At 42.9% G+C, this 27834-nt stretch overlaps 2 protein-coding genes and 1 long non-coding RNA gene across 3 annotated transcripts in view; 2 read left to right on the top strand and 1 right to left on the bottom strand.

Annotated features, from left to right (window-relative positions):
* Positions 1 to 243: 243 nt before the first annotated feature.
* On the top strand, positions 244 to 1912 carry LOC125306362. Its single transcript, XM_048261685.1, has 4 exons — positions 244 to 306; positions 559 to 655; positions 757 to 851; positions 1309 to 1912. Exons 1-4 carry the CDS (start codon positions 247 to 249, stop codon positions 1798 to 1800), a joined length of 744 nt encoding a protein of 247 aa, XP_048117642.1. The 5' UTR covers positions 244 to 246; the 3' UTR covers positions 1801 to 1912.
* Positions 1913 to 8339: 6427 nt separating this feature from the next.
* osbpl3b (oxysterol binding protein-like 3b) overlaps positions 8340 to 27834 on the top strand; it is a 67733-nt gene continuing 48238 nt past the window's right edge. The window contains exon 1 of the mRNA XM_048261298.1: positions 8340 to 8735. The gene's annotated coding sequence lies outside the window, so the exon portion shown is untranslated. The remainder of the gene's footprint in view (positions 8736 to 27834) is intronic.
* On the bottom strand, positions 14076 to 15451 carry LOC125306125. The gene is made up of 4 exons (XR_007195499.1): positions 15432 to 15451; positions 14951 to 15029; positions 14270 to 14329; positions 14076 to 14143 (listed from the first exon to the last, which is right to left on the bottom strand). It is a non-coding gene; the product is annotated as an uncharacterized LOC125306125 (long non-coding RNA).

The following is a 27834-nucleotide window of genomic DNA, read 5'->3' as shown; positions in this document are numbered from 1 at the left end:
GAACAGCCCTACCAGTCACACACCGCCCGCTACACCCTGTTCCCCGTCCCCAACACACACACCCCGCTCACACCTGCCACACCACCACACTGTGCTGTGCTCAGCAAGACAAAAGGCAAGACTCCAGCGTGTACAGTATATGTTTGGGTTTTTGTGAGTGTGTGTTTCTGTGTGTGAGTGTGAGTGTATGCTTACAGACTAAAGTCAAATCCTGTTTCAGGCTCTCCTTACCGTCATGAAATAGTGATGGTTCCCATGGCAACAGAAAGAAAAGGCTTGTGCTGGCCGAGGCAAGTCTTTAGAAAAGTGAGTAGATTCCTCCACATCTCTCTCTTACACACACACACACACACACACACAGTACATGCTCGCCATACACATGCACGCCCCACACATACAGACACACACACGCACACAAACATACACACGTACACAGGACTTTCTTTTTTACCTCAACTTCTCCCTTCCTCCATCTTTCCCTCTCTATCCCATTCTCTCCCTCCCTCTCTCTCTCTCCCTCCCTCTCTCTCCCTCTCTTTCTCTATCCCTCTCTCTCAGCATACTCCTGAGTCTCCTGAGACAATGTGCCCAAACACACCTCAGCCCCACTGGAACAACTCCCACTATATAACCACATACCAGCAGCAGTTTACAGGTAACACACACACACACACACATTAAAGTTGGCAGGTTGTAGTCCTCAGGCTTGAATGAAAACTACAGCTCCCACAGGCATCTGACCTCTGACCTCCTCAGGTAGTGTACCTGGTGGCCCTCTGAAACTGGACAGCCTCCCTGACAAGACAGTTGCTACGGGGATGGGAGAACTGAGGCCATATGCAGTGCAGATGGTGAGGCAGGATAAACATACACACGCATACACACACGCACGCACGCACGCACACGCACACACGCACACACACACACACACACAGGCTGTTGATAAATACACACTAGTTGCACTAACACTGCTTATCAATACACACAAACACACACACACTTGTTGCTGTGGAAGGCTATGCCATCAATTTTAATCTTTGCAGATGTTATAACTTTATTGTCAATAACCAATGTGAACGTATTGGCTGAAGGCTCCTTCCCTTTGTTTGAATTTGTTAGTGTAAAAAAAGCATGATCCATTATTGTATTGAGACCAAATACCCACCCATAGCACCAGCACTGTAACTGTAGACTAGTCCACAACTATTATGAACAACATGTCAGCTAGTAGAAATCAGTAGTTGTGAAGTCCCTGGACAGATGTGTTGCTAGCATGGTGACATGGTGTATTACCATCCTGCTGTGCAGATGGAGCCGCCCCCCTGGGTCCTAGTGCCCTCCATCCCACCGGCTGAGAGATCTCTGGGAAGCCATGCTCCTCTCATCAGAGAACACGCCAGGGCTCCGCCTTCCACAGAGACTCTTCAGCCAATGAGCTCGAAGGACATGGACTGTACAGCCAATGAGGACATGGATGGGAAGGCCCTGCCCACCTCAAGAACCAATAGCAGGGGAAGACTGGAGCTGAGGGAGGGGCTAATCTCCGTATTAGCCACCTCCCACACAGACACACGTCCACACACACAACACACCCCCCCACACACACGCCCCCCAACACACAGACTGGGGCAGAACAGGGGGCCCCTGTCATGGTTGGATCTGCAGAACTCCTTCAGCAGAACTGAAGCCCACCTCCGGTTTCACCAGTCCAACCACTCTGAGCACGTTGACCTGCGCGAGAACAATTGCTCTGGACGCAAGCACGCATTCTACGGTGTCAATGCATACTACCTCCACTGAAACAGAGCCGGGCCAAAGACTGACTGTTCCAAGCGCCTTGAGTTCCCCATGGGTTACATGCCTAGAACCTGGCAAAACTGTGTCACACATCACACACACACACACACCACACACACACACACACACACACACACACACACACACACACACACACACACACACACACACACACACACACACACACACACACACACATCTTGAAGTGTCTGCCATACTGACAGACTTGACTCATCACCACTGCCTGTGGGAGAGAGAGAGTGTGAGTGTGTGTGTGTGTGTGTGTGTGTTTGTGTGTGTATGATTGTCTTGGGTGTGTGTATGTGTGCAACTCTGGATGTTTTTTGCATGGTGTGTGTATGTGTGTTTGTACGGTTCAAAAAAAGATTCTTTAGTTACCATTTAGTCCTGATTCCTGGTGCTGGAGGTGTTTAGGGATTCACCATTAGCCTGAAAATACATCCCCACAGAGAGAGTATTTCACTGGGCTTATCAAACAGGATTCTTCCTTATGGACTATGTAAGATTGCCAAACGCACATGGTTCTTCAAGAAAGTCCCTATGGTTAATGTTGTTATTCTGTTACATTTCATTTAGTCTTACAAATACTGGCATTGTATAATTTAGGCTATCAGACTTTACTTTATACTATTTTAAATTCCCATACTAAAACAGTGTGTATTGATGTCATTGTGGCTTTGGATGGAGGTATCTGCTAACAACTAAACACATAAACATTCAATAAACATAAACATAGAAACATTAAATAAACATAAACACATATAAACATGAAATAAACATAAACATGCTCTGACAAAGGACACAAACCTCCTTTTCCCTCCTTACTCTAAACACACACGTGTGTCCTCCCTGGGCTCATAGCACACAGTGTCCACTCGATGGCAGTGCGGGTTCACTATTCCCACAGCTGGATTGCCAACGACAGTCTTGACCATCCGCTAGTGTGGAATCAAATGATTGTCCATCTTTTAGTGTGGAATCAAATGACTGTCCATCCGCTATAGTGTGGAATCAAATGATTGTCCATATTTTAGTGTGTGTATGCATTTCTATATTTACTATCCTGCTTTGTGGAGAAGTGGTGCGCACCGCACATCCAAAATATGTTTTTACACTGTGTGTGTGTGTGATATAGAGGGAGAAGGTCTGCACACTGTGTGTGTGTGTTATGAGAGAGAAGGTCTACACACTGTGTGTGTGTGTTATGAGAGAGAAGGTCTACACACTGTGTGTGAGCTCCAAAAATATACTTTATTTTAGGCTAAAAAGGTAATGTTTGGATCTCACAGGATCTTCATCAGGCAAATGAAACAGGTAAGAGATGGCCTATATCACATGACAATAGGCCTGCTAATCAGACACCTGCCTTAACCAGGCAGGGCGCACCCATAGGTGTTGAGGCAGGGCGCACCCATAGGTGTTGAGGCACCTGCTAATCAGACACCTGCCTTAACCAGACAGGGGCACCCAGAGATGTTGAGACAGGGGGCACCCATGGGTGTTGAGAAAGGGGGCACCCATAGGGGACAATAGGCCTGCTAATCAGACACCTGCCTTAACCAGGCAGGGCGCACCCATAGGTGTTGAGGCACCTGCTAATCAGACACCTGCCTTAACCAGACAGGGGGCACCCAGAGATGTTGAGACAGGGGGCACCCATGGGTGTTGAGAAAGGGGGCACCCATAGGGGTTCAGGAAGGGCGCACCCATAGGTGTTCAGGCAGGGGGCACCCATAGGTGTTGCAGACACAAGCTATTTTTCTGTCCCTTTTTGTTCTGTTCTTTCTGTATTGGATACTGTAATGATCATAGAAAACAATTCATATTATATCCCTCATATCACACACACAGTGTGCAGACCTTCTCCCTCTATATAGTTAATATCCTGACAAGAATGTTGATGATCATAAGCATTTGTTTTCTGTGACTATAAAGAGTAAACGATCAACAACATGTGAAAACCTGTCCAGTGAATATGTTTAAAGCTGTGACGTGTGTGTGTGTGTGTGTGTGTGTGTGAGCAAAATATATCATCAGAGAATCTGTGGATGTTCACAAGTTTACACACACACACACACACACACACACACACACATACACACACACACACACACACACAGTGGAATGACTCCCGGATTCAGAGATAAGGGTGTGTAATACCCAGGAATGCTCTCTCTAAAAATAGTCACTGCATTGCACACACACACACACACACACACACACACACACACATCTAGGGTGATGGTGATGAACCATATCTCAGCAGACTGTGGGGGAGAGTCCTGCCAATATGCTGAGAAATGAATCATGACACACAAATAGTAACACACCCTGCTCAACACAAATGAAAACACTAACCCACCCACACACACACACACACCCTGCTCAACACAAATGAAAACACCAACCCTATCACAAAGAGTCACACTTGACATACAGTTAAGAACAAAATTATTCATACCCCTAGTAAATATTGATTAAATGTTGATTTTCTCTTGACCAATATGTTTGTTCTGACTGAAAATGACACTGTCACATGCCAAACAGTTGTAAGACAGTGGTAGAAACATGGAATTAAAAAAAGACACATTTTCATCTTTTTTTTTAAACATTTTTATGAAAAATGGCATGCCCATTTTTATTCATACCCTTTCTAAATAAACAATGGGCACATCTTTATTTGCATTGTTCTTATCATACCTACCAAACCTCTCCATGGGTTCACAATGATTGTACACCGCACCTGTTCAGCATCAATCTGGGTTTTGAGGCAGGAACGATTAATTGCCATCACTCTGGCCTTGTGCTCACTTTTTTGATGGATTGAGGTCTGGAGTCTGGCTGGGGCACTCTAAAATGTTGATATTGTTCTCTGTTAACCATTTCTTGCCTTGTGTGGCTGTATGTTTTGGATCATTGTGTGGTTTAATGGTCCAATGCCACTTCTTGAGGCAGGTCTCTCGGCAGACTGCCTGATCTTTTCCTCCAGAATCTTAATGCAGCCCCTTGTTTTATTGTTATCATTGACTTTGAGAAGGTCACCTCATCATTGTGAAGGTCTACGATCATTGTGGAGACATGGAGAGGCTTAGTCGGTATTATAAGAAACATTTTAAGAGCTGTGAATGCAAATAAAGATGTTTTATCTGATGATTATCTGAAAAGGGTATGAATAATTTTGGACATGCCATTTTTTGAAAACACTTCTTTTTTTGATTTCATGTTTCTACCACATTGTCTTACAAGCTTTATCTATGTGGCAGTGTCATTTTCAGTCAGAACAAACACATTAGTCAAGAGAAAATCAACATTAAATCAATATTTTCCAGGGGTAAATAACCAAACAACAAACACCAACAAATTCTAAAGTTTGCAGTTGTTGGTTACAGTCTTAAGGCTAAGCTACACCATGCGCGTAACGGAAGCGTTCCGTTAGCAACATGTAAAATCCATTTTAGAAGTCCATTGATTATAGTGGAAGCTCATGTACGCGCCGCTATCACATCCGGTGTAGCTAGTTCCATTGATTATAGTGGAAGCTCATGTACGCGCCGCTATCACATCCGGTGTAGCTAGTTCCATTGATTATAGTGGAAGCGGTTAAAGTTTTTTTTTCTTTGCTGTTTCTTATTGCCTAGGGGTTACTCCATAAAGATAGGGAGGGTACCCGATGATATCCCTTGGGCAACTCTCTATATTCAGCTCTAAAGCTGACCTAAGTAGTGATTTGTCCATAAAAATACTAATTTCATTACCCTTTTGGAAAGATTTTTCCCTTTTCTTGCAGTATTGCCACATTGTGACCAACGTAAGTGTTAGATACAACTTTTCTCTTTTACGATCCCCTCTGGACATGTCTGAAGTTGGAAAAAATGAAAAGAAAAGTCAACTGAAGGAGCACTTTTATGGCACCCTGTAGACAACTTAAAAGCATTATATCTGTCTTTTCTGTTTCATCATCCCCTTAGAACATTGAAATTAAATTAAAAAGTAACTAACTTCAGGAGCTTGAATTGTCAAATGTGTCAAGTCAAGACTAAAATGTGAAAATGATACAGATAAGATACTGAGGGAGAACATTAGGACATGGACCCCATATGATGACCTTTGACCCCATGACCTTGAGTACCTAATAGCTGATGTTCATTCTCACTACAGGACAGTATTAAGACCACTTAATGGATTTGACATGAAGATGTATGCCAGGGATAACATCCGCCGAGCTATGCAGAAGTAATGGAGGAGACGGATGCAAAGACCTCACTGATGCGAAAAGAGTTTTCTTTAATTCTGTATATCGGGACACCTTACAGGATTACAGTTATTCTGTTTGTCCCCCATGTTGCCAGTCATTTAGGTAGGCAATAAAAAGACGCCTACCTGTTAAATTTGCCGTTCTACATTCATTGGTTACGGAAATGATGGTGGGTAGTTTGCTGTTACAGTTGATTCTACTGTTGCAAAGTCTGCTTCGTGTCAGTTCAATCATCGATATGGGATGCTGATTACATTTTCTTTTACCAGATCTACTTCATAGGAGTCCCGATGTACATAATTAATAGCCCTCTGCCAGCCAATAAGAAAATAGTATTTCTTGTCTCTTGCGGATACGTTTTCAATAATATGCCTTGTAGTTTCTTTTTTTAAAAGTTGGTATACCATGATTAGTGTGTGGGTATTTTTGTATTTTCAAATTACTAATTACTTGTGTTTTAATTAAATACATTTTTCATATCAGTATTTTATATTTTAGTTTGTTACATTTTATGAGCCAGTATTTGTAGTTTGTAACAAAATATATTTTGATGTATTTGTGCCCACCTCTGACTTTTGGTCATGTCAAACTCAAACAACTCCATCAAACAAACAAACTGATGGTGCACACTAACCCAGCTGATGGGTCACACTAACCCAGCTGATGGAGCACACTAACCCAGCTGATGGGTCACACTAACCCAGCTGATGGAGCACACTAACCCAGCTGATGCTGCACACTAACCCATAACCCAGCTGATGGTGCACACTAACCCAGCTGCACACTAACCCAGCTGATAGTGCACACTAACCCAACTGATGGTGCACACTAACCCATTACCCAGCTGATGGTGCACACTAACCCAGCTGATGGTGCACACTAACCCAGCTGATGGAGCACACTAACCCAGCTGATGCTGCACACTAGCCCCGCTGTTGGTGCACACTAACCCAGCTGATGGAGCACACTAACCCAGCTGCACACTAACCAAGCTGATGCTGCACACTAACCCAGCTGATGGAGCACACTAACCCAGCTGATGCTGCACACTAGCCCCGCTGATGGTGCACACTAACCCAGCTGATGGAGCACACTAACCCAGCTGCACACTAACCAAGCTGATGCTGCACACTAACCCAGCTGATGGTGCACACTAGCCCAGCTGCACACTAACCCAGCTGTCGGTGTTTGTTTGAGTTTGTTGAAGTTGGGACAGTGTGCAGGCACCTTAAAAACAAACAAGAAAACAAAAACAAACTCATCATGACACAAACATCATAGCACCATATGGACACAAATGTACCCCAAATAAAACACACACACACACACACACACACACACACACACACACACACACACACACACACACTCTACCACAGCAGGCCAAATGAAGAAGTGTGTGTGTACTGCTGACACACAGGACAGGAGTAAATGAAAGCAAGAGAGTGTATGTGTGTGTGTGTGTGTGTGCAGGTGTGTGTGTGTTTGGATCTCAGTTTTGTGATGAAGTAACTACATGGGTTCCTCCACTGCTCTGTTGTCATGGTTACATCAGGAAATACCAAAGTTACTCAATGCTGAGTGAGCTGCAGTTTATACAATGACACACACACACAGACACTCACATAAAAAATTTAATAAATATTAAACACACACACTTTGGAAAACACACTCTTATCACACATGCACTCATCTGGAACACATTCTGGACACACACACACACACACACACACACACACACACACGCACACAAACACACTCCTCTGAAAAACACCCTCTCAACATTCACACACTGCTTCAAAACATGTATACTCACACACTCAGGATAGCACCTGCCTGTGTTCAATCATGTAGTCCACATCTGTGTGTGTGTTTGAGTGAGAGAGAGAGAGAGAGTTCCATGAAAGTGAGACTTTGCTGCTGTGGAGGACGTCTGTCATTGTCAAAGGTAATTAGCATCCTTATTTAATCTTCTTAAAACACTTTCTCACGCTTTTAAAAATGGCAAATTAGCGGATGACAACAGTGTCAATATTTCCAAACATTTTGAAGGGGAAAATGTTTCATGTTACTTTAGGCTCAGCCGTGCTCGGTCAGGACAGACATGCGTCACAGAAAGGGGCGTTCCGTGTCAAATAGGTCCCACCCGTTTCTGCTCGACGATCTCGTGGCGCTTAGTTATGATTGGTTAGATCCACGGTCAATCTGCCTCGCCTCGCCCCCGTGTCAGTGTACTCGACAGAGGCAGCGGCGGCAGTAGCATCAGTGCCACTACCGGACTGTACTCACTTTGAGAAGTCACCTTCGCGCTCTACCGGGGACCCGCGCCCCACTTCTCTCCACCCTGAGCGCACGTTGCCGTTTCAGTGTGACGCATAGTTTATAGATCTATCTCGCAGGACGATCTCTTTCGCAAGTTAGTGTGATTAACGATTTATCGCTGTTTGAATTTGCTCAGCGGGCGCAATGATGACATCTGTAGTGTGGGATGATCTTCATGTGGCTGCCGGGTAGTTGGAGAGTCCCGTTGTGAAGTAGCCTGCGCCAACAGCGCGTTCACCGAGTGGGCTCTCTCCTGAAGGACAGACGCAGGTCACTGCCGTCCTAATCGCCAGCGGGTTCGGTGCTCCGGGACTCTCTTTTTTTTTTGTTCTGCAAGGAGGTAAGAGAAACACTTCTTCATGTGCACGTGTGTCATCTCGGATGTTTTTCATGCCGTGTGTGTTTTTGTTCAGACCGTGTGATCGCATGCCACGCGAGCCAAAAACTTGTTCATACTCGCGACTCATGCAAAGAGTGAATTATTCGAGCGGCTGGACTGAAGCAACTGCTGTGCCTGTGCGTCACGCGCTCTGACCGCCAACTCTGCCACTGAACTGTAAAACACAAGACCTTTCTAGTTTTGTAGTGTCGTAGCCTTCAGTTCCTGTGTCTGTATTGAAACCGTAAAGATGTTTAGATGAAATACGTGAGATTAAATGAATGGCGGTGAGATTAAATGCATTGTCATTACTCTGCGTGTCAAGTGTCAGCCGTTAAAAAATAACGAGGAGACATCGAGCCAGTACCGGTATTACCCCGGCGTCTACAGACGGCCGAGGAGCTGTCCGCTCAAGTCGCGCGGCGCATGAAACATGCAGGTGGAAATGAGGTAATGCGCGCGTGCAGACTGGCATTGTGTGACAGCAGCGGGGAGCGCGCGGCCCAGGTAACATCTACCTGCCACAGGTACGCGCTCTGGTCAGGCCTACTTCTCCGACTGCGCCATACGCGCAGCCTCGCCCTCGCCGCCTCTGCGCGCGCTCATCAGGCAATAGAATGAAGCATTACCAAGTTATTACAGTCTCCATAGCAACTGATGGCAGAATGCCATGCATTTCTTCATTATGTGTTTTTCCTGTGTGTGTGTGTTTGTGTGTATGTGTGTGTGTGATCATGTGTGTGTGTGTGTGATCATGTGTGTGTGTGTTTGTGATCAGGTATTTCTTGAATTTCCCCTGGGGATCAATAAAGTATCTATCTATCTATGGGTGTTTGGCGGTGCTTTGTTTAAACTGTAGATCCCCAGTGGAGGCCTGAATCACTGGAACAGTGGAGACTCAATGCCTCCCAGCACAGACACGGCACAGATACAACCTGTTCATGTCATACTTGCAGGTGTGTGTTTGTGTGTGTTTGAGTGTGTATGTGTTTGCACTCTAAAAACAGATTAGTTGGATTAACCATGATATCAATCAATTTTAACCAATGTCATCGTGTAATATGTGTCCGAATAACAAATTAGTTAGATTGACAAATTGGACTTTAGTTAAGTTTTTAACCAATTTTTATCAGTTGACAAATTAACCTATCCCACTAGGTTGCACTAACCAATTAGATTGTGTATTAAGTGTCCAACTAACTATTAGTCAAATTGACAAATCTGACTTAGTTAAATGTTAACCAATTTTCATTAGTTGACAAATTAACCAATCTAACTAGGTTGTTTTAACCATTAGATCGTGTAATATGTGTCCGACTAACATATTAGTCAAGCAGATTGGTTAAATTTTCAACCAATTTTTCTCAGTTGAAAAATTAACCAATATAACTAGATTGTTTTTAACCATTAGATAAATTGTAATATGTGTCCGACTAACATTAGTTAAAGCAGATTGGTTAAATTTTCAACCAATTTTTCTCAGTTGAAAAATTAACCAATATAACTAGATTGTTTTAACCATTAGATCGTGTAATATGTGTCCGACTAACATATTAGTTAAGCAGATTGGTTAAATTTTCAACCAATTTTTCTCAGTTGTAAAATTAACCAATATAACTAGGCTGTATTAACCAACTAACTGATAACTAAATAGTTTCTTGACAAATAACCAATGACTTAAGGTATTTTAAACAAGTTTACTGTTTAAAGACAACCAGCAACAAAACAACCCACCCATACACATATTCACCCACCTAAAACGAAACAAAAAGCATACAGGCTAATATACATAAGCATACAGGTGTAGTCACATACATTTAAACGCATAACCATGATCAAACTGGCATGGTGTTGCCCTCATCTGATATGAACTCAACGGATTTACACACAAACACATACATTACAGCACACACCCATACATTTATAAATATTCACCCACCTAAAACAAAACAAAAAGTGTACAGGCTAACACATAACCATGAGCAAACTGGTGCACAATCAGAGCACAAGTTGTACACACACACACACCCACCACTCATACACTCCCCCACACACATACATACTCACGCATACCCCCTCACATGCACACTCATACACACACAGGTAAACACGTTCACATACACTGCCGAGTTGTTCCTTGTTTCAGGCATTCCTCATTCTTGGATTTTAGAAGGCCGGCTATATCTGTTGCAGGCTGGAGCGACAGAAAAAAACAAAAAAACAAAATATGAATATAAAAGAAAGTAAGCATATATTACAATTGACCGTGTCCATGAATATAATTAAGGTGCTCTAAGCGATGTTTATAAGCGAAAACATTTTTGTCACATAAAACAAATATCACCTGACCATCAACTAGCTGCCTGTCCCCTGAATACACTGTAAAAAAAGCGCGGTCTCTGGACAGCCCAGGCTCCAAACATGGCCAACAAAAACAGCCTGGTCCAGCCTGGACCATGAAACATAACATATTGTTCCAGCCAATCACTGATGAGATGCACGTTCAGGAGAGTTTCAGTTGCATGGGAGGGAAGGGGGAGCGAGGGGTGAGCTAGCTCTCTGTTTCCTTTGAATGTCAACAGAAGTGACGTTACGAACATCGCTTAGAGCACCTTTAATGCAAACTACTCAGCTTGTGTGACAAATAAAAAGCAACCCCACACTAGCAGCTTAGAAGTCAGGGTGCGATAGTTAGAAGTAATGCAGATGTGCACTATATACACACCACCAATATGTGACCCTGCAAGGGGAAACCAGTCGCTTTGGTAGTTATTGTGCTTACATGAACAACCATACACTAAGCTTTCCCACGATATGTATATCGAGGGTATTGCAAAAAGTATCACTAAGATAACCGCATCCAAAGTTGGCGTGGTTCTCCTGTCACGATACGCCAGAAGAGGAGAAAATCACCTTTTTAAGTAAATTGTCACGTGCGAGAGTGTGAGGGCACAGCTAGTATTAGCCTTACAGTAGCGTGACTTTGAAGCGGATGACTGACTATGTGCAGTTTCATCAACCGAGTGAGTGTCTTTTTCTGCCCCCTAGTTAATACCTGAGACGGTCATAAGGTGTCACTATATAATATAATTAATGTATTTCGGGGGAAGTAAGGGGAGAGGAAGTCTGTGAGACACAGATTGTGTATAGGCTTTTAAAATGCGCTAGGCCTACGTCAATGGAAAAACGTCCCTAAAATGACGCCAGGATATTTCTAAAAGTTCGCGCTTTTGACCGTTACCGTGCCCTGAAAGGCAAGTCTTTTCACATTCATATTCGGTTACATCTGCCAAGAATGATGGAGAGAGCTGACACATTGAGTGAAGTAAATTTTAGCTCTTCCGTTAAAACCTTATAGCAGTGGACAGAGAGAATGACTGCTAATGGGTTGAATCTTCACCTAAATAAAGTCAGGGTTTAACAGTCTAAATCAGTGGTCTCCCAGCGCACCTTCTAAAAAAATAGCCAACAGGTGCCTCTGCAGATCACGCTCTAAAACACCCTCCATTGTGAAGTTTTCAATAGATATTTAAGTCTAGACCAGAACCATTTTAAGAATGTATATGGCCATACATCTATAACATTAAATTGATATTGGTGATACCTTACAAATTGTAGCTGCGTTAAATTTTAGCCTTTGGCTCCAAATCCGTTTCACATTCAATCTTTAAAGGGGAACTTGGCAACTATTTCAACGTAATAAACCCGTTTAGAAATCATTTGGATGGTTAAATGACCTGTTCGTGAAAATGGTGACTTTCCCGCTGCGCCTAGCCGCCCCGAAGGGAAATCCAACCTTGCAACATTGAGACTACCGTCCCGAAAGAGAAGTGAGAAACAAGAAAACCGTTTTTTAAATCGTGTTTCTTACCTTTGTAACATCCACATAGTTCTGCCAAACTTATGCTAACCGTTTGCTAGCTTGTAAACAAATCCATGTGCTTTATCGTTACCTTTTCCCACAGTTTGAAATAGCATAATGCACAATTTCTCCAGCAGAGGGGGAAATCCTGCCAAGTTTCCCTTTTTTCACGGAAGCGGAGCGCATACACGCTGCTTGCATTCGACAGCATACAGTCTACACTTTCATATTGTGAACAAATTTCACGGATAAACATAATTTTTGACTGTTAAAGCAACACCAAATAACTTTCCCTCTGCACGCACGCTATTTGTTTATCCAGCAGCGGCTTTGCAAATAACGATGTCCACAGACAAGGTAGAATATGTTGCACGATTTATGAAAGTACGATGTATTGCGACATCAGATGCAAGTCAAATTTGTAGTTTCTTATGTCTTGAACCATCGAACTACAGACCCGGTACCCGATCTGGCAAACTTACATAGTGCGGTTATAGCCGATAGAGGTCCGCAAAGCGAATGCAGAAGTGCCGTTCACCCTGTTACAAGTTGATGAACCACTGAAACGATTTTGGAAACATTATTTTAAGGTACAAAAACTCTTTGGTGTTGCTCTAAACCCTGACTTTATTTAGGTGAAAATTAAACACAGTTAGCAGTCATTCCATTTGTCCACGCCCGCTATAAGGTTTTACAGTAGAGCTAAAATTTACTCATTAGGCTACTCGTTACTCAATGTGTAAGCTCTCTATCGTTCTTGGCAGATGTAACCCGAATATGAATGTGAAAGACTTGCCTTTCAGGGCGCGAACGGTCAAAAGCCGCGAACTTTTAGAAATATCCTGGCGTCATTTTACGGACCAGGAGAAGTTTTCCATTAACGTAGCACATTTTAAAAGTGGGCCTATAGCCTGCACAATCTGTGTACACAGAACTTCTTCTCCCCTTACTTCCCCCGAAATACATTAATTCTATTCTATAGTGACACCTTATGACCGTCCCAGGTATGAACTAGGGGGCAGAAAAAGACACTCACTTTCGGTTGATAAAACTGGACATAGTCAGTCATCCGCTTCAAAGTCACGCTACTGTAAGGCTAATAATTGCTGTGTCCTCACATTATCGCACGTGACAATTTACTTAAAAAGGTGATTTTCTCCTCTTCTGGCGTAATGTGACAGGAGAACCATGCCAACTTTGGATGCGGTTATCTTAGCGATACTTTTTGCAATACCCTCGATATACATATCGTTGGAAAGCTTAGTCAATGGCCGTTCATGTGAGCACATTAACTTAATTTTGTAAATTTTACCAAAACGACTGGTTTTCGCCTTGCAGGGTCACATTTCACAGTGACCCATTACTTCTGAGCAGTAGTATGTCTGTGTGATATCATACCTTATCGCCAACATTGCCTGCAGCAGCACTTGCCTTCTTGCTTACACGACCTTAACATAGATCATCCCCCATCGGCTTGCAAAAGCAGGCTGGGACTGCTGGGTGGCACCTAAAAAAAAAGAAAACACCATTTGCCATACATCTGGTTATTGTTGATTAAGATAAAAATCATAGCATTAAAAAAAAAATAAGGAAAGGTAAGTCAATCTGGTGTACAAAAATAAATTATAAATACCTTCACTTGCCACCATCACCATCTATGTTAATTCTTGATATCAGTTTATTTGTGAGGACTCTGTCAATAAAAGATAGGATTAAACCAAATTATGCATGCTGTACAATAAATTGAGTTGCTGTACAATTTTTTAAATAATGATTATGATCAGTTTGGCAGATATTCACTGCTCACATTACCACCAACACAATGGTAAACGTGGCTAAATTGCAAAATTCAAGACCATTTTAAGTAGCTGCAATAATCATGATTAGTTTCTGTATTAAAAGGTTGTATCAGCGATAGCTAGCTCGCTACTCTCCCCTCACTCCCGCACAATTAAATCTCTCTAAACGCAAGCATCTTGTCAGTTATTGGTTGAAACACTTTATTTTGCCTTTGAGTATTTGCCAACCCTTGTTGGTAGCAATTGTTTTTGTGTACAGATCTCAGAGCCTAGGCTGCCTACAGAGACGCATTTTTTTTGATGGCCTGCTTATGGGGCAGACAGCTAGCAGATCGTTAGGAAAGATTAGATGAATGTGATCATTTATGTGTGGGCCTTTTTTGGGCCTGAAATCGCTGATACAACCTTTAATGCATTACATAGCACATATGTCAAACAAATTAGAGCATGCACAATAACATACCCCATAGCCCTCACCATGGAAAAAAAAATATATTCAAAACACAAACACTTACACCGCGTTGAAGGCAGCAGCGATGGCTACTAGACATCATCAAGCAGCAGGTAGTGCCATCAGGACAGACCAACTTTGACCTAGACAGTTGATGGAGCACACATAGCAACAGACACATAAAAACAGGGGATAAACTAAACACAGTTACAGACACAAATACATCCTCAAATACTTTTTTGTTTACTTCTATACTATTTGGTAAAGTTGCAAGCATAGTCTACAATGAAAGTAATGAGCGGCACTGAAATTATGATTTATTTATGTATTTTTGGACAACGTAGGCTACCGGTAAGTAAAGCGGGAGATGTGTGTTGCTTATACTGTAAGCTGCAAAGCACTGTGTGAAACACTAGAAAGGGTGTGTCGCGGTTCTGCCTTTTCACACCGCGACACAGGTTCGTGGATATGAGTATTGCGATTTAGGTTTCAAATTGCATATCGTTACAGCCCTAATGTAATTCTACGTGTATGTGTGTCTCTACCTGATGAGTGAACTCTCTTGGGCGTCCATGATGGAAGTGGCACACATTTGGAATATTCCAGAATGCACTCAGCATTCTCAGGGAAGCAGTCCTCATAACACACAGTCTGTAAACAGAGGGAACAGAAGGAGACTAAGATTAACTAACACACACTAACACACACACACACACACACACACACACACACACACACCCCAAGTTAGCAAGGTAACGTTAACAACTTTCATCTGTGTCTCATGGTAATAGACATGTAAAGACACTTTAAATGTAGCAGCTAGCTAAGTTAGCTAGAGCTAACCTACTTGTGCCAGATATTTCATTCAAACTAAAACTCTATTCATAACGACATCTCAGACAGAATTATTGCTAGATATGATATTAACACATCATTCAACACAGATATTCCACATAATGGTGAAGTTAGTTACTGGAAAAGCTAACATTCACAGCTAACATCGCTAACGTTAGCGATGTTAGCTCGCTAGCTAATTCTAACATATTTGGTTAACATTCCATTATGAAAACAATAAAAGCTATATTTCTAATAAATTCCCGTTTTCAATTGACGTACAAAGTACTTTAATTCTTACCTTGAATGATGAGGACAGGCAGAGTTTGAACAGCTTACACATGTAGTCAGCTGCATGACAGAAAAGTGACAGTTGAAGTCACTGGTGGCTGGAGTTGAAATGTCAGTCAGGGGTGGGGGATGGGAATTGCTGTGTGTGCGCATGCGCTTATCAATAGCGTTAAAAACAATCGTAGCCTATGTGAAAATTATTAACTGTTGCCATTTTAGATTGTTACATTGAAATGGCTACTAAACTGATTGATAGAAGTGTCCAAACAATAGTAACATTAGCCTAGTGGGCTATTATTACTAGTATTATGATTATTATGGTTCTCATATGGTGTGACGTCAATTTCAGATCAATTTGACTGATTTAACATTAATCATATTGACCCAAGTTTTATAGTGACTACATGTCCCTGTTGAACCTCTTTACAATCACAAGCAAGCCAGCTTGTAAAGCTAAAATAGTATGAAATTATGCTCAACATGTTGGTCAAAGCCTTGACTAATTCTTGACATCAAATTGACATCAAGGTGCCCGCTGGGTAGGGTATAGCCTACACTTTTTAGGACTAGCCTATACAGGCTGCAACTTCACATGAAAAAAAGTTCACTTCCCCTCAAATAGAAGACACTATTCAAGCAAGTGGTCCACACAAAATGCACCGCACTGGTGCATCTGCCAATTTAAGACCTAAATAAATATAGCCTATTTGGTTTGTGAACCACTCCGCTTCAGTCAAGGGCTCGATGGGAGCACGACACAATCCAAACTGCAGGGTCCCCCTGGGGAATGCAAGGGGCTGAAGGCATTGAGCGCCTTTAAGAAAACTATGTATAAGTCTATGTGAATCAACAGTAAAATCCTCCACTTAGATAGATAGATAGATAGATAGATAGATACTTTATTGATCTCCAAGGGGAAATAAAAAAAAAATAAAAAAAACATTAAACTTTAACATGCTATGCAGAAATGGCAGCCATGTACACAGGACCTATAGGCCTAGCCTACTTTCACAGAGGGGGCCTTACCCTAATCAAGAAAATTCTGTCATAATTTCAATATAGCCTAACAAATATGGCCTATTTTATATTTTAAATGTTAGACTTCAAAGACCCCACGGAAACCCTGGAAATGGTACATTCAATGTAAACCGATAACTCTTGGTTAAATTAACAGATAGCTGGTTAAACAATAATATTTGTTATTTCATTTTCTTAAAGTGAGTGCTGACCAATTAAATTGGTTGTTGAGAAAAAAAATCCATGAACAAATGAGATAGGTTATCCATTAACCAATGTGTCTTAGTTAAATTAACCAATATTTGCTTAACTAATGATGTTGGTTAATGAATAACTAATGTATTGGTTTAATAATTACCAATATGTTTGTTAAATTAACTAATATATGCTTATCCAACGATATTAGTTGTTTTTTTAACCAATCTGTTTTTAGAGTGTGTGTGTGTGTGAGAGAGAGAGAGAGAGAGAGAGAGATGATGTGTGTCAGAGTTTGTGTGTGTGTGTGTGATGTAGCCTATGTGAGTGAGTAAGAGAGAGAGGGAGAAAGTGTGTTTGTGTGTGTGTATGTGTTAGTGGCCACTATTACCCTCTAAATGGCAGGTCAGATTATTACTCTTTGCACTAAAATGTGCCTGATAAAGGGCAAAGGGAATACTAATCTAAAGCTTTACTCTTTCCTGGGGTATACTGTCAGACATTACTGATAACTTAGCCTACCATTCTAAGGCTGTAAGATATGGGATTCGAAACCGAAATCGCAACACTCATATCCACGAAACTGTGTCGCGGTGTGAAAAGGCAGAACCGCAACACACCCTTGTGTGTTTCACGCAGTGCTTGCAGCTTACGCGGCCGCATAAGCAACACACATCTCCCGCTTTACTTACCGGTAGCCTACGTTGTCCAAAAATAAATAAATAAATCATAATTTCATACCTCTCGTTGCTTTCATTGTAGACTATGTGTTCAACTTTACCAAACAGTATAGAAGTAAACCCCCTCTCCTTGCCCAGCTCTCTCTCGCTCTCCCTCTCTTGCTCAATGGACACGCGCGACTCTGCCAACACAATCCAAATAAAACATTCGCAAGCAAGGATGCATAGAAGACGACTAGCTAAATTACTATTAAATCCGCTTAGCATCATTAGCATGCTGCACATGGTTAAAACTCTTTCATTGAAGTTGACTGATCATCTCAATACCAATGTTTCCCAAAAGGGCCTGTCCCAAGGAGAACAAGTATTACCTTGAAACTTAAACACACATAGGGAAACTGAACAGTCCAATCAGTAGGCTATGATAAGCTAGCCAACTATGGTACTTTGTTTACAATATTTCCAGGCTTCAACCAGACAGCTGAATTAAAGAGGTAGAGTTGTAATAGAAATAGTAGGATTAGGCTAATCTGCATAAAGTGTGCTGTCATAAATATCAGACATTCAGTATTCTCTCTTTTTATATCAGGATATAAAATAATATATATTATATTGTAATCCTCTGGTGTTCTAAGGTAGGCTATTGAACTGTTATTAAATAAAATGTCTAGTCCCCCTAAAAAAAAAAAAGAAAGATCGAGGTTCATATCGAACCCTGTGTCAAAAATCGTGATACAAACCAAATCGTGAGGTTGGTGTATCATTACAGCCCTACTTACCATTGTTGGCCCACCTGCTTGCCTCCTCTATGTCTGTTAGGGTTATATGTTATATTAGTAGCCTACTGTATGCCTCCTCTGTGTGTGTGTGTGTGTGTCTGTTAGGGTTAGTAGCCTACTGTATGCTTTCACACTCATGTGAGCGTCAGATAAACCCCCTTCGGTTTCAGCCAATGAAATGATAGCACGGCTTAACTGGTTGTCCTGGAGATGGACAATTTTGTCATCCCAAAACATGGTATGGGGACGTCCTTGTGGTCCACACGCACACACAGACACACACATACACAGACCAGAGGGGGTTCCAGACTGTCCACTGTAGTAAGTGCTGTGTGATGTCTTTTTCTCCCAGGTCATTTAAGGGGAGAGAGAGGAGGGGGAGACTCACTACATTACATCTGATATCACACACACACACACATACACACACAATTCAGATCTCAGAATAGTCTCAGTTACACACACACACGTATAACTCAGGTAACTCAGGTCTCAGAACATTCTCAATTACACCAACACACACACTCTCTCTCTCTCTCTCTATTTCTCTAGAAAGATTCCACTACATCAATCTATACAACACAACAGGCAGTTACAAGTTAGATGAGATGGCAGTTACAAGTTAGATGACTGAGAAAGTGAGCTGAGGGCCTGCAACATGTTTATGACCTCCTCCACGTAAACACACACACACACACACACAGTCACACACACTCACATTCACACAAACTAGCATCCTCTCACCTCTGCCAGATGCTTGGATGTTGAAGGAATAGCTGTGTGTGTGTGTGTGTGTCTGTGTGTGTCCCTCTGTGTGTGTGTTTGTGTGTGTGTGTGTGTGTGCGTGTGTGCGTGTCTGTGTGTCCCTCTGTGTGTGCGTGTCTGTGTGTGTGTTTCTGTGTGTCCCTCTGTGTGTGTGTCTGTGCGCGTGTGTGTGTGTGTGTGTGTTTCTAGATATATGTTGGTCTGAGAAACAGATGGGTGGCTGAATAGGTCTTGTATTGTGTTTGAGTGTGTGTGTATGCGTGCGTGCGTGTGTGTGTGTGTGTCTGTGTGTGTGTGTTTCTACTGTAGATATATGTTGGTCTGAGAAACAGATGATACAGGTGGCTGAATAGGTCTTGTATTGTATTTTGTGTGTGTGTGTGTGTGTGTGTGTGTGTTTCTAGATATTGGTGGTCTGAGAAACAGATGATAGAGGTGGCTGAATAGGTCTTGTATTGTGTGTGTGTGTGTGTGTGTGTGTGTGTGTGTGTGTGTGTGTGTGTGTGTGTATGTGTGTGTGTGTGTGTGTGTGCGTCGTGTGTGTGTGTCTGTGTGTGTGTGTGTTTCTAGATATATGTTGGTCTGAGAAACAGATGATACAGGTGGCTGAATAGGTCTTGTATTGTATTTTTGTGTGTGTGTGTGTGTGTGTGTATGTGTGTGTTTCTAGATATATGTTGGTCTGAGAAACAGATGATACAGGTGGCTGAATAGGTCTTGTATTGTGTGTGTGTGTGTGTGTGTGTGTGTGTGTGTGTGTGTGTGTGTGTGTGTGTGTGTGCGTGCGTGTGTGTGTGTGCGTGTGTGTGTGTGTCAGTGTGTGTGTGTGTTTCTAGATATATGTTGGTCTGAGAAACAGATGATACAGGTGGCTGAATAGGTCTTGTATTGTATTTTGTGTGTGTGTGTGTGTGTGTGTGTGTGTGTGTGTGTGTGTGTGTGTGTGTTTCTAGATATATGTTGGTCTGAGAAACAGATGGCTAAATAGGTGGCTAAATAGGTCTTCAATTGTGTGTGTGTGTGTGTGTGTCAGCGCATATAAAGCACAGCTGAAGACGCACTGTCACACGAGATATAAGCAGCCCTTAGCAACCAGTCCCAAACAGTTCCTCTGCAGGATAGATGTCCTTAGGATTTTTATTCAGTCATTCGAACATTATTGGGGTAAGTGTTGCTTTTTTCAGGCTATGTTTTCAAAGATAACCCCTTGTCAGTCAATAGGGAAAGTAAATAACTGTGTAGAACTGTTTTGTCGTTGACTATGAGACCACAGTTAAATTAGTTTCAGTTTTAGTTTGAGTTTTTTAGTAAAGCAAGGTTTAGTGGAATCCCTGTGTTCCCTACATGGTCTCGCATGCAAGCAGATTTCTTCAAATGCACTGATTGCCAAAATACCGATGCACAGTTTGAAGTTGCGCTTCTTGTTGTTAAAGGGAATGACAGATGTCACTCATTGGTTTAAAGGATGTTATGCCCAAAACACACCCATGACTGAGGGTGATTGATTAGGAAAAAGAAGAACAACCCTTTTGAACAGTGCGCCCAGTCTCTGATCACAAAATCACGCCCTTAAACACCCTTAAACTTGTGTCCTGAACGTCCTGATACAGGCCACGGTCATCTCGCGACTCGAGTACTATAACACACTCCTGGCGCGCCTCCCAGCCAGTGAAACATGCTAATCTAGCACTCACCTCTATAGCACTACTAACAACTGGACATGCTAATCTAGCACTTACCTCCTGTCCTAGCACTACTAACAGCTGGACATGCTAATATAGCACTTACCTTCTCTCCTAGCACTACCAACAACTGGACATGCTATTCTAGCATTACCAACAACTGGACATGCTAATCTAGCACTACAAACAACAGGACATGCTAAACCTAACACTCACCTCCTCTCCTAGCACAACTGAACATGCTAACATGCTAAATCTAGCCCTTACCACTTGACTACAGACATCCTGCAAAAAGCCATTTCAGGGAAAAAACTTTACTTTAGCCTACTTAGATACTGAAATACAGATTAATAGACTACCGGTATGTATGTTCTCACTTTTCCTTAGTCTCCCCACTAAATCCCTTCAAAGACTACAATATATTCAAAACTCTGCAACTCCTTATCCATACCAGACGATCAGCACACATCACCCCCATTCTCCATCAACTCTACTGGCTACTAGTTCCGTCCCAGATCAAATACAAAGTACATTACTACTATTCACCTTCAAAGCCCTCCACAACCTTGCTCCCCCCTACATCCGCAACCTCCTGACCCCTTACACTCCTTCCCGCTCACTTAGATCCTCTGACCAAAACCTCTTGGCTATCCCCCACTACAGACTCTCCACCCTGGGTGGCAGGTCCTTCAGTGCCTTGGCCCCCAAACTCTGGAACTCCCTCCCCCAACTTCTTTGTGACTGCCCTTCTCTTCCTTTCTTCAAAGCACATCTCAAGACCTTTCTGTTTAATGATCACTTCTCCTCCACACCCAACACATAGCTCCATACAGATAACTTGTCTTTGTTGTATTGTTTTGTTTGTTTGTTGTTGTGTTTCCTTACCTTCCTACTATGTAAAGCGACCTTGGGTTTGAAAAAGGCGCTATATAAAATAAACATATTATTATTATATTATTATTAAACTCACCTCAACATGTCTTTTGCAATCATTTAATCCGCCATGGGCAATGCTAAAGTCACTGTTACAAACAGTCCACCATGCAAGACTATCATTATTTTTTACTCTTATGAGACAAGGGTACACTTTCGTGTAGTCTGATGTGAAATGGGTCTTAAATGTTCCTTTTTTGGGGGCACTCGGCTTCTGCCATGACACTCCTGTTCCTAGATACTGAACTGATTAATTAAGTTCAGGAGAAAAGAAATAAAAGCCTGTCTACACTTAAAACTGATTGGTTGATTTAGCGAAACAGGCCAATCAGGATGCTCTCTGTCTTGAACAGGCACACACGCACTACCCCTCTCTCTCTCTGTCTCCGTCGTGTGCGCGCTACACTCAGATGAATACTCGATTTGACGTTTTGGTCTTGTGCGTGCTTTCGCTCGCTCACTCTAAATTCCGGGAGATTTTATCTAATTTGCCGGCATCAGGGAGCCGTTATCAATATGCGGGAGACTTGGGATGTCTGTGACTATGCCCCTTATAGAACTGTCTCTTGATTCTATGTGTGTAGATTAGATTAGATTAGATTAGATTCAACTTTATTGTCATTGTGCAGAGTACAAGTACAAAGACAACAAAATGCAGTTTGGTCTAAACCAGAAGTGCAAAAAAGCAGAAAAGTGCAATGTGATATACAAAGTATAGACAGTAAGTAAGTATATATACTCTTTTGATCCCGTGAGGGAAATTTGGTCTCTGCATTTATCCCAATCCATGAAGTGAATTAGTGAAACACACTGCACACAGTGAACACACAGTGAGGTGAAGCACACACTAATCCCGGCGCAGTGAGCTGCCTGCAACAACAGCGGCGCTCAGGGAGCAGTGAGGGGTTAGGTGCCTTGCTCAAGGGCACTTCAGCCGTGGCCTACTGGTCAGGGATACCATTATAGTAGTAGTAAGAACAATATAGATATGTAGTGTATTAACAGAATATATTACAGAAAAACTGAATAAATATGGATATTCGGTATAAACCATAGACAGATATGTACAGTATGTACAGCTATGTGCAGTGTGGTAACAGTACTATTATAGTGCAGAAACAGTAACATTATAAGAGTACCGGTAGTAAGAATAAGTGTATTTGCAGGATGAGGAGCAGTAGAATATGGCTATGTATAAGTGCAATTGTCCGGGGGGGGGGGGCTCCTTGTTTTCCCTGTCAAGCAGGGATGTAGTGGAGGCTAAACGTAAGTAAACGCAGTTTATCCACCTCTGAAATTTCCAAAATAGAGTCTATCCACCTCTTATTAGAGTTTATCCACCTCTCAAAAGAGTTTATTCACCAATTGCAACGTTTAACATAAAGAAAATCACTGTATTATCCACATTCACAATATATACACTCATCAACACTCTGGGAACCATTTAATACCACTGGTATTGTTATAAACATTAGACGATATGTACACTCATCAACACTCTAGGAATAATTTCATACCACTGGTATTGCTATAAACATTAGACATGTTCTGAATGCCTTTTTTAAAAATCTGATACCGCATGGCACATTACACCTTACCGCGATCACAGAATTCATAGTTTACCCACCTCTTATTTTACCACTACACCTCTGCTGTCAAGGTTGCCATGGTCGTGGGTACCTCATCAGGCACAGGCAAGGAGGCATCAGGCGGGGGCAGGGTGGAGCAGGGGGTGATGGGGGCTTTGTTGGTTGGATATCACCGGGATGCAGAGCTAGAGTTCAGTAGGGTGACAGGTGACAGCCGCAGGAAAGAAGCCTGGTTCTGGTGTAGAGTCCTTATTGCTGCACTAACATGTCCTGATTCTATTCTATGTGAGTAGCGCTTATTGCTGCACTAACATGTCCTGATTCTATTCTATGTGAGTAGTGCTTATTGCTGCACTAACATGTCCTGATTCTATTCCATGTGAGTAGAGCTTAACTTATTGCTGCACTAACATGTCCTTGTCACAGTGTATCTTGATTGTTTTCCTTTTTTGTAAGTCACTTTGGATAAAAGCATCAGCTAAATGCCTAAATGTAAATGTAAATGCTTATATTCATAGTTTTTTGTGTAGACATGGCCTAAATGTAAATGTAAAATGAATGTGTGTTTGCGCATGTGTGTGTATGTATCCACATGTGTGTGTGTGCGTGTGTGTGTTCTATGGCAGATGCTTGCGTGAATGAAAGGCCTCGTCTCACAGCTACTTTACAGCAAGGTGGGCACGGTTCCCACAAGCGTGAAACTGCATCATCCTTTACACACACACACACACACACACACACACACACCACTCACTACAGAATGAAAGAGATATGACCCTTGTCTTCTCCCTTTAGAATGATTAACAATCGAAGGTTCCAGAAGACAGGCATTGTGACATCACAGGCCTTTGTGACATCATAAGCTTTTCTTGTACAAGGTTGAGGTTGAGTGGGAGGTAGAGTCATCTTTCTGTCATCCTGTGTGTGTCTTTGTGTGTGATTGTGTGTGTGTGTGTGTGTGTGTGTGTGTGTGTGTGTGTGTGTGTGTGTGTGTGTGTGCATGGGGGGGGGGGCATGATTAATTTAGCCAGCACTGAATGGCATTCAACAGCAGAGTGAGAAATGTGTTTGCGTAGATTGTAGAGCCAGGCTGTGACTGCTGAGAGAGATGTTTGGCGAATAGAGTCACATCACTAGTGATTATGTGTGTGTGTGTGTGTGTGTGTGTGTGTGTGTGTGTGTGTGTGTGTGTGTGTGGGTGGGGGGGCAGAGTGAGTCTCTCTCATGGAACAGATAGACACAGACAGACACATACAGCACTAGTAATTATACAAGTGTGAATGTGGTGGAGAAACCCTGTGTGTGTGTGTCTTCTGGAACACCACAGGTGTGCTTTTGGCATGAGGCTGGAAGAGCCGGCGACATGCAGAGTAGTTCTCTAGTATACCGTGTTCTCCCGTTTTTTCTAGTATGTCGTGTTCTCTTGTGCAGAGAGGTTCTTTAGTATGTCATGTCCTCCTGTCCTTTGTGGTTCTCTAGTATGGCATGTTCTCCAGCGTAGAGTCGTTCTCTAGTATGGCATGTTATCCAGTGCTGTGTGGTTCTTCAGTGCTGAGTAGTTCTCATATCCTTTGTGGTTTTCCTGGGCAGCCTGTTAAAGAACCGGCCTTCTGCGTCGTGTTCCTGTCAGGCGTCTGCGTTGTGGTCAGTGTGAATAATTCAGAGTTCTCACCCCCCGACCCCAGCTAGTCACTAAAGTTTCCATTTTTTGAATAATTCAACAAAGAAGCACTTCTAACATGACTTCAGAAAGTACCTGGACAGAATATTTCATATATTTCATGAAAGGACATGAACGTGTGGAGTGAGGACTGAGGGTGTTACGACTTCAGATGTTGAGCTTCACATTGCATGGTTTAGGCACTGAAAAAGATGTGTGTGTGTTGGTGTAATGGAGGCGAACTGAGCTAGCATGCTAGCATGCTACACCCCTAACCTTAAGAACGCTTGTTCCGCTGAGTTGGAAGCCTGGGCTTTTAGTTCAGTGGATAGAGCGTTCGACTCCCATGCCGTGTGTTGAGGTGGTGGGTTCGAGGGCCGTGAGCGGCAGACGAACCGACCTCTATTACATATGACTATTCTCCGAAGGTGGGTGTGTGTGTGTGTGTGTGTGTGTGTGTGTGTGTGTGTGTGTGTGTGTGTGTGTGTGTGTGTATGTGTGTGTGTGTGTGTGTCTCCGGGCCACGTTGAACACTAACACAGAGTTGAGATGCACTTTGAGCCATCTGAGACACACGGCTGCTAAACGCTCAGCTGCCTGCCGTCTAGAGTGGGAATATGTGTGTGTGTGTGTGTGTGTGTGTCTGAGGGGGGAGGGGTAGGAGGTAAGGGCCTTATGGCCTCTGTTGGCTTCTTCTGATGATGGAGATGTGTTGAAAGTGTGTGTGTGTGTGTGTGTGTGTCCTTGTAAAAGAAGAGAATGAAAGTGGGTGGGTATTTATAGTGCAACCTCATGTAAACAACTCAGAACTCTCAAGGGCTCTCTCAGTGTTTTATTTATATTAGTGTGTGTGTGTTTGTGTTTGTGTTTTGTGTGTGTGTGTGTGTGTGTGTGTGTGTGTGTGTGTGTGTGTGTGTGTGTGTGTGTGTGTGTGTGTGTATGTCCCACACCTAGAAATATAGAGAAGGGCTATTTACAGCAATGTTTTAAGGTTTTAGGCAAGGTGTGTCTTTCACTCTGCTTTACATAGCTCTGTGCGTGTGCTTAAGGTACAGATGAAAGTGAGTGTGTGTGTGTGTGTGTGTGTGTGTGTGCACGAACGCTTGCATGTGTGTCTGTGTGTGTGTGAGTGAGTGTCTGTGTGTGTGTGAGTGAGTGTCTGTGGGTATGTGTGTGAATTTGTGTATGTGTATTGTGTGTATCATGTGTGTATCATGTGTGTGTGTGTGTGTGTGTGTGTGTGTGTGCATGAACGCTTGCATTTGTGTCTGTGTATGTGTGAGTGAGTGTCTGTGTGTGTGTGAGTGAGTGTCTGTGGGGGTGTGTGTGTGAGAGTTTGTGTGTGTGTATGTGTGTTTGAATGTGTGTGTGTTCGCAAACCTTCTAAAAACGTTTCAAATGTTCAAATGTTTACAAACATTGTCTGGTTTCACAGAAACACAACACCACACACACCCCCTACTGCAGACACACACCACCACACACACCATGTAGCACAGACACACACCACCACACACACCACCTAGTGTAGACACACACCACCACACACACCACCTAGCACAGACACACACCACTACGTACACCACCTTGTGTAGACACTCACCACCACACACACACCACCACACACACCATGTAGCACAGACACACACCAACACACACACCACCTAGCACAGGCACCACCACACACACCACCTAGTGTAGTAGACGCTCACCACCACACACACCACCTAGCACAGACACACACCACCTAGCACAGACACCAAAACACACACCACCTAGCACAGACACACACCACAGGATTCTCACACACCCAGCGGAGTTTTATTTGGAGTTCATCTCCGAGTTCACCACCATCTCCGCTAACTGTAGTTAGACACAGCAGCATGACCATCTTACACCAGCTGTATCCCACACGACAGGCTGGTCACACCAGCATGACCAGCTTCCTCAGCTTCCACATCAGCATGTCCACCTGGTGGCCCAACCAGTTACACCAGCAAAGATCAGCAAGAGCTGGAGGAAAACCAGCAAAGACCAGCTAAAACCAGCTAAAACCAGCTACCAGCATAAGCTGGTTTCTAGCTGTTTTTTTCAGCTAGTGTGAGAGTGAGTGAGTGAGTGTGTGTGTGTGTGTGTGTGTGTGTGTGTGTGTGTGTGTGTGTGTGTGTGTGTGTGTGTGTGCATGCTTACAATTGAGTGTGTGTTGAGTTCAGAGAGTGGTAATAGGATATTCTGAAATCCTCAAACTGGGTCTGGAAGTGCTACTTAACCACTTTCTCTCTCTTACTCTCACACACACACACACACACACACACACACAAACACACACACACACACACACACACACTCCCAGAAGCACGAGACAAAGACACATTTCCTGTAAAGCTTTGCATGTGTATAGGAGTAAAGAGTGTGTTATAAATACAGTCCATCTACGAAGCATGCTGCAGACATGCTCTCCAAACACACAGACACACACTCACACAGACACACACACACACTCACACACACACTCACTCAAAC

The sequence above is a fragment of the Alosa alosa genome, chromosome 13 (assembly GCF_017589495.1).
Source record: "Alosa alosa isolate M-15738 ecotype Scorff River chromosome 13, AALO_Geno_1.1, whole genome shotgun sequence".
In the NCBI taxonomy this organism is placed as follows: domain Eukaryota; kingdom Metazoa; phylum Chordata; class Actinopteri; order Clupeiformes; family Clupeidae; genus Alosa; species Alosa alosa.
Note: the sequence above shows the minus strand (reverse complement) of the source record. Positions and strands in the feature narration are given on the sequence as shown.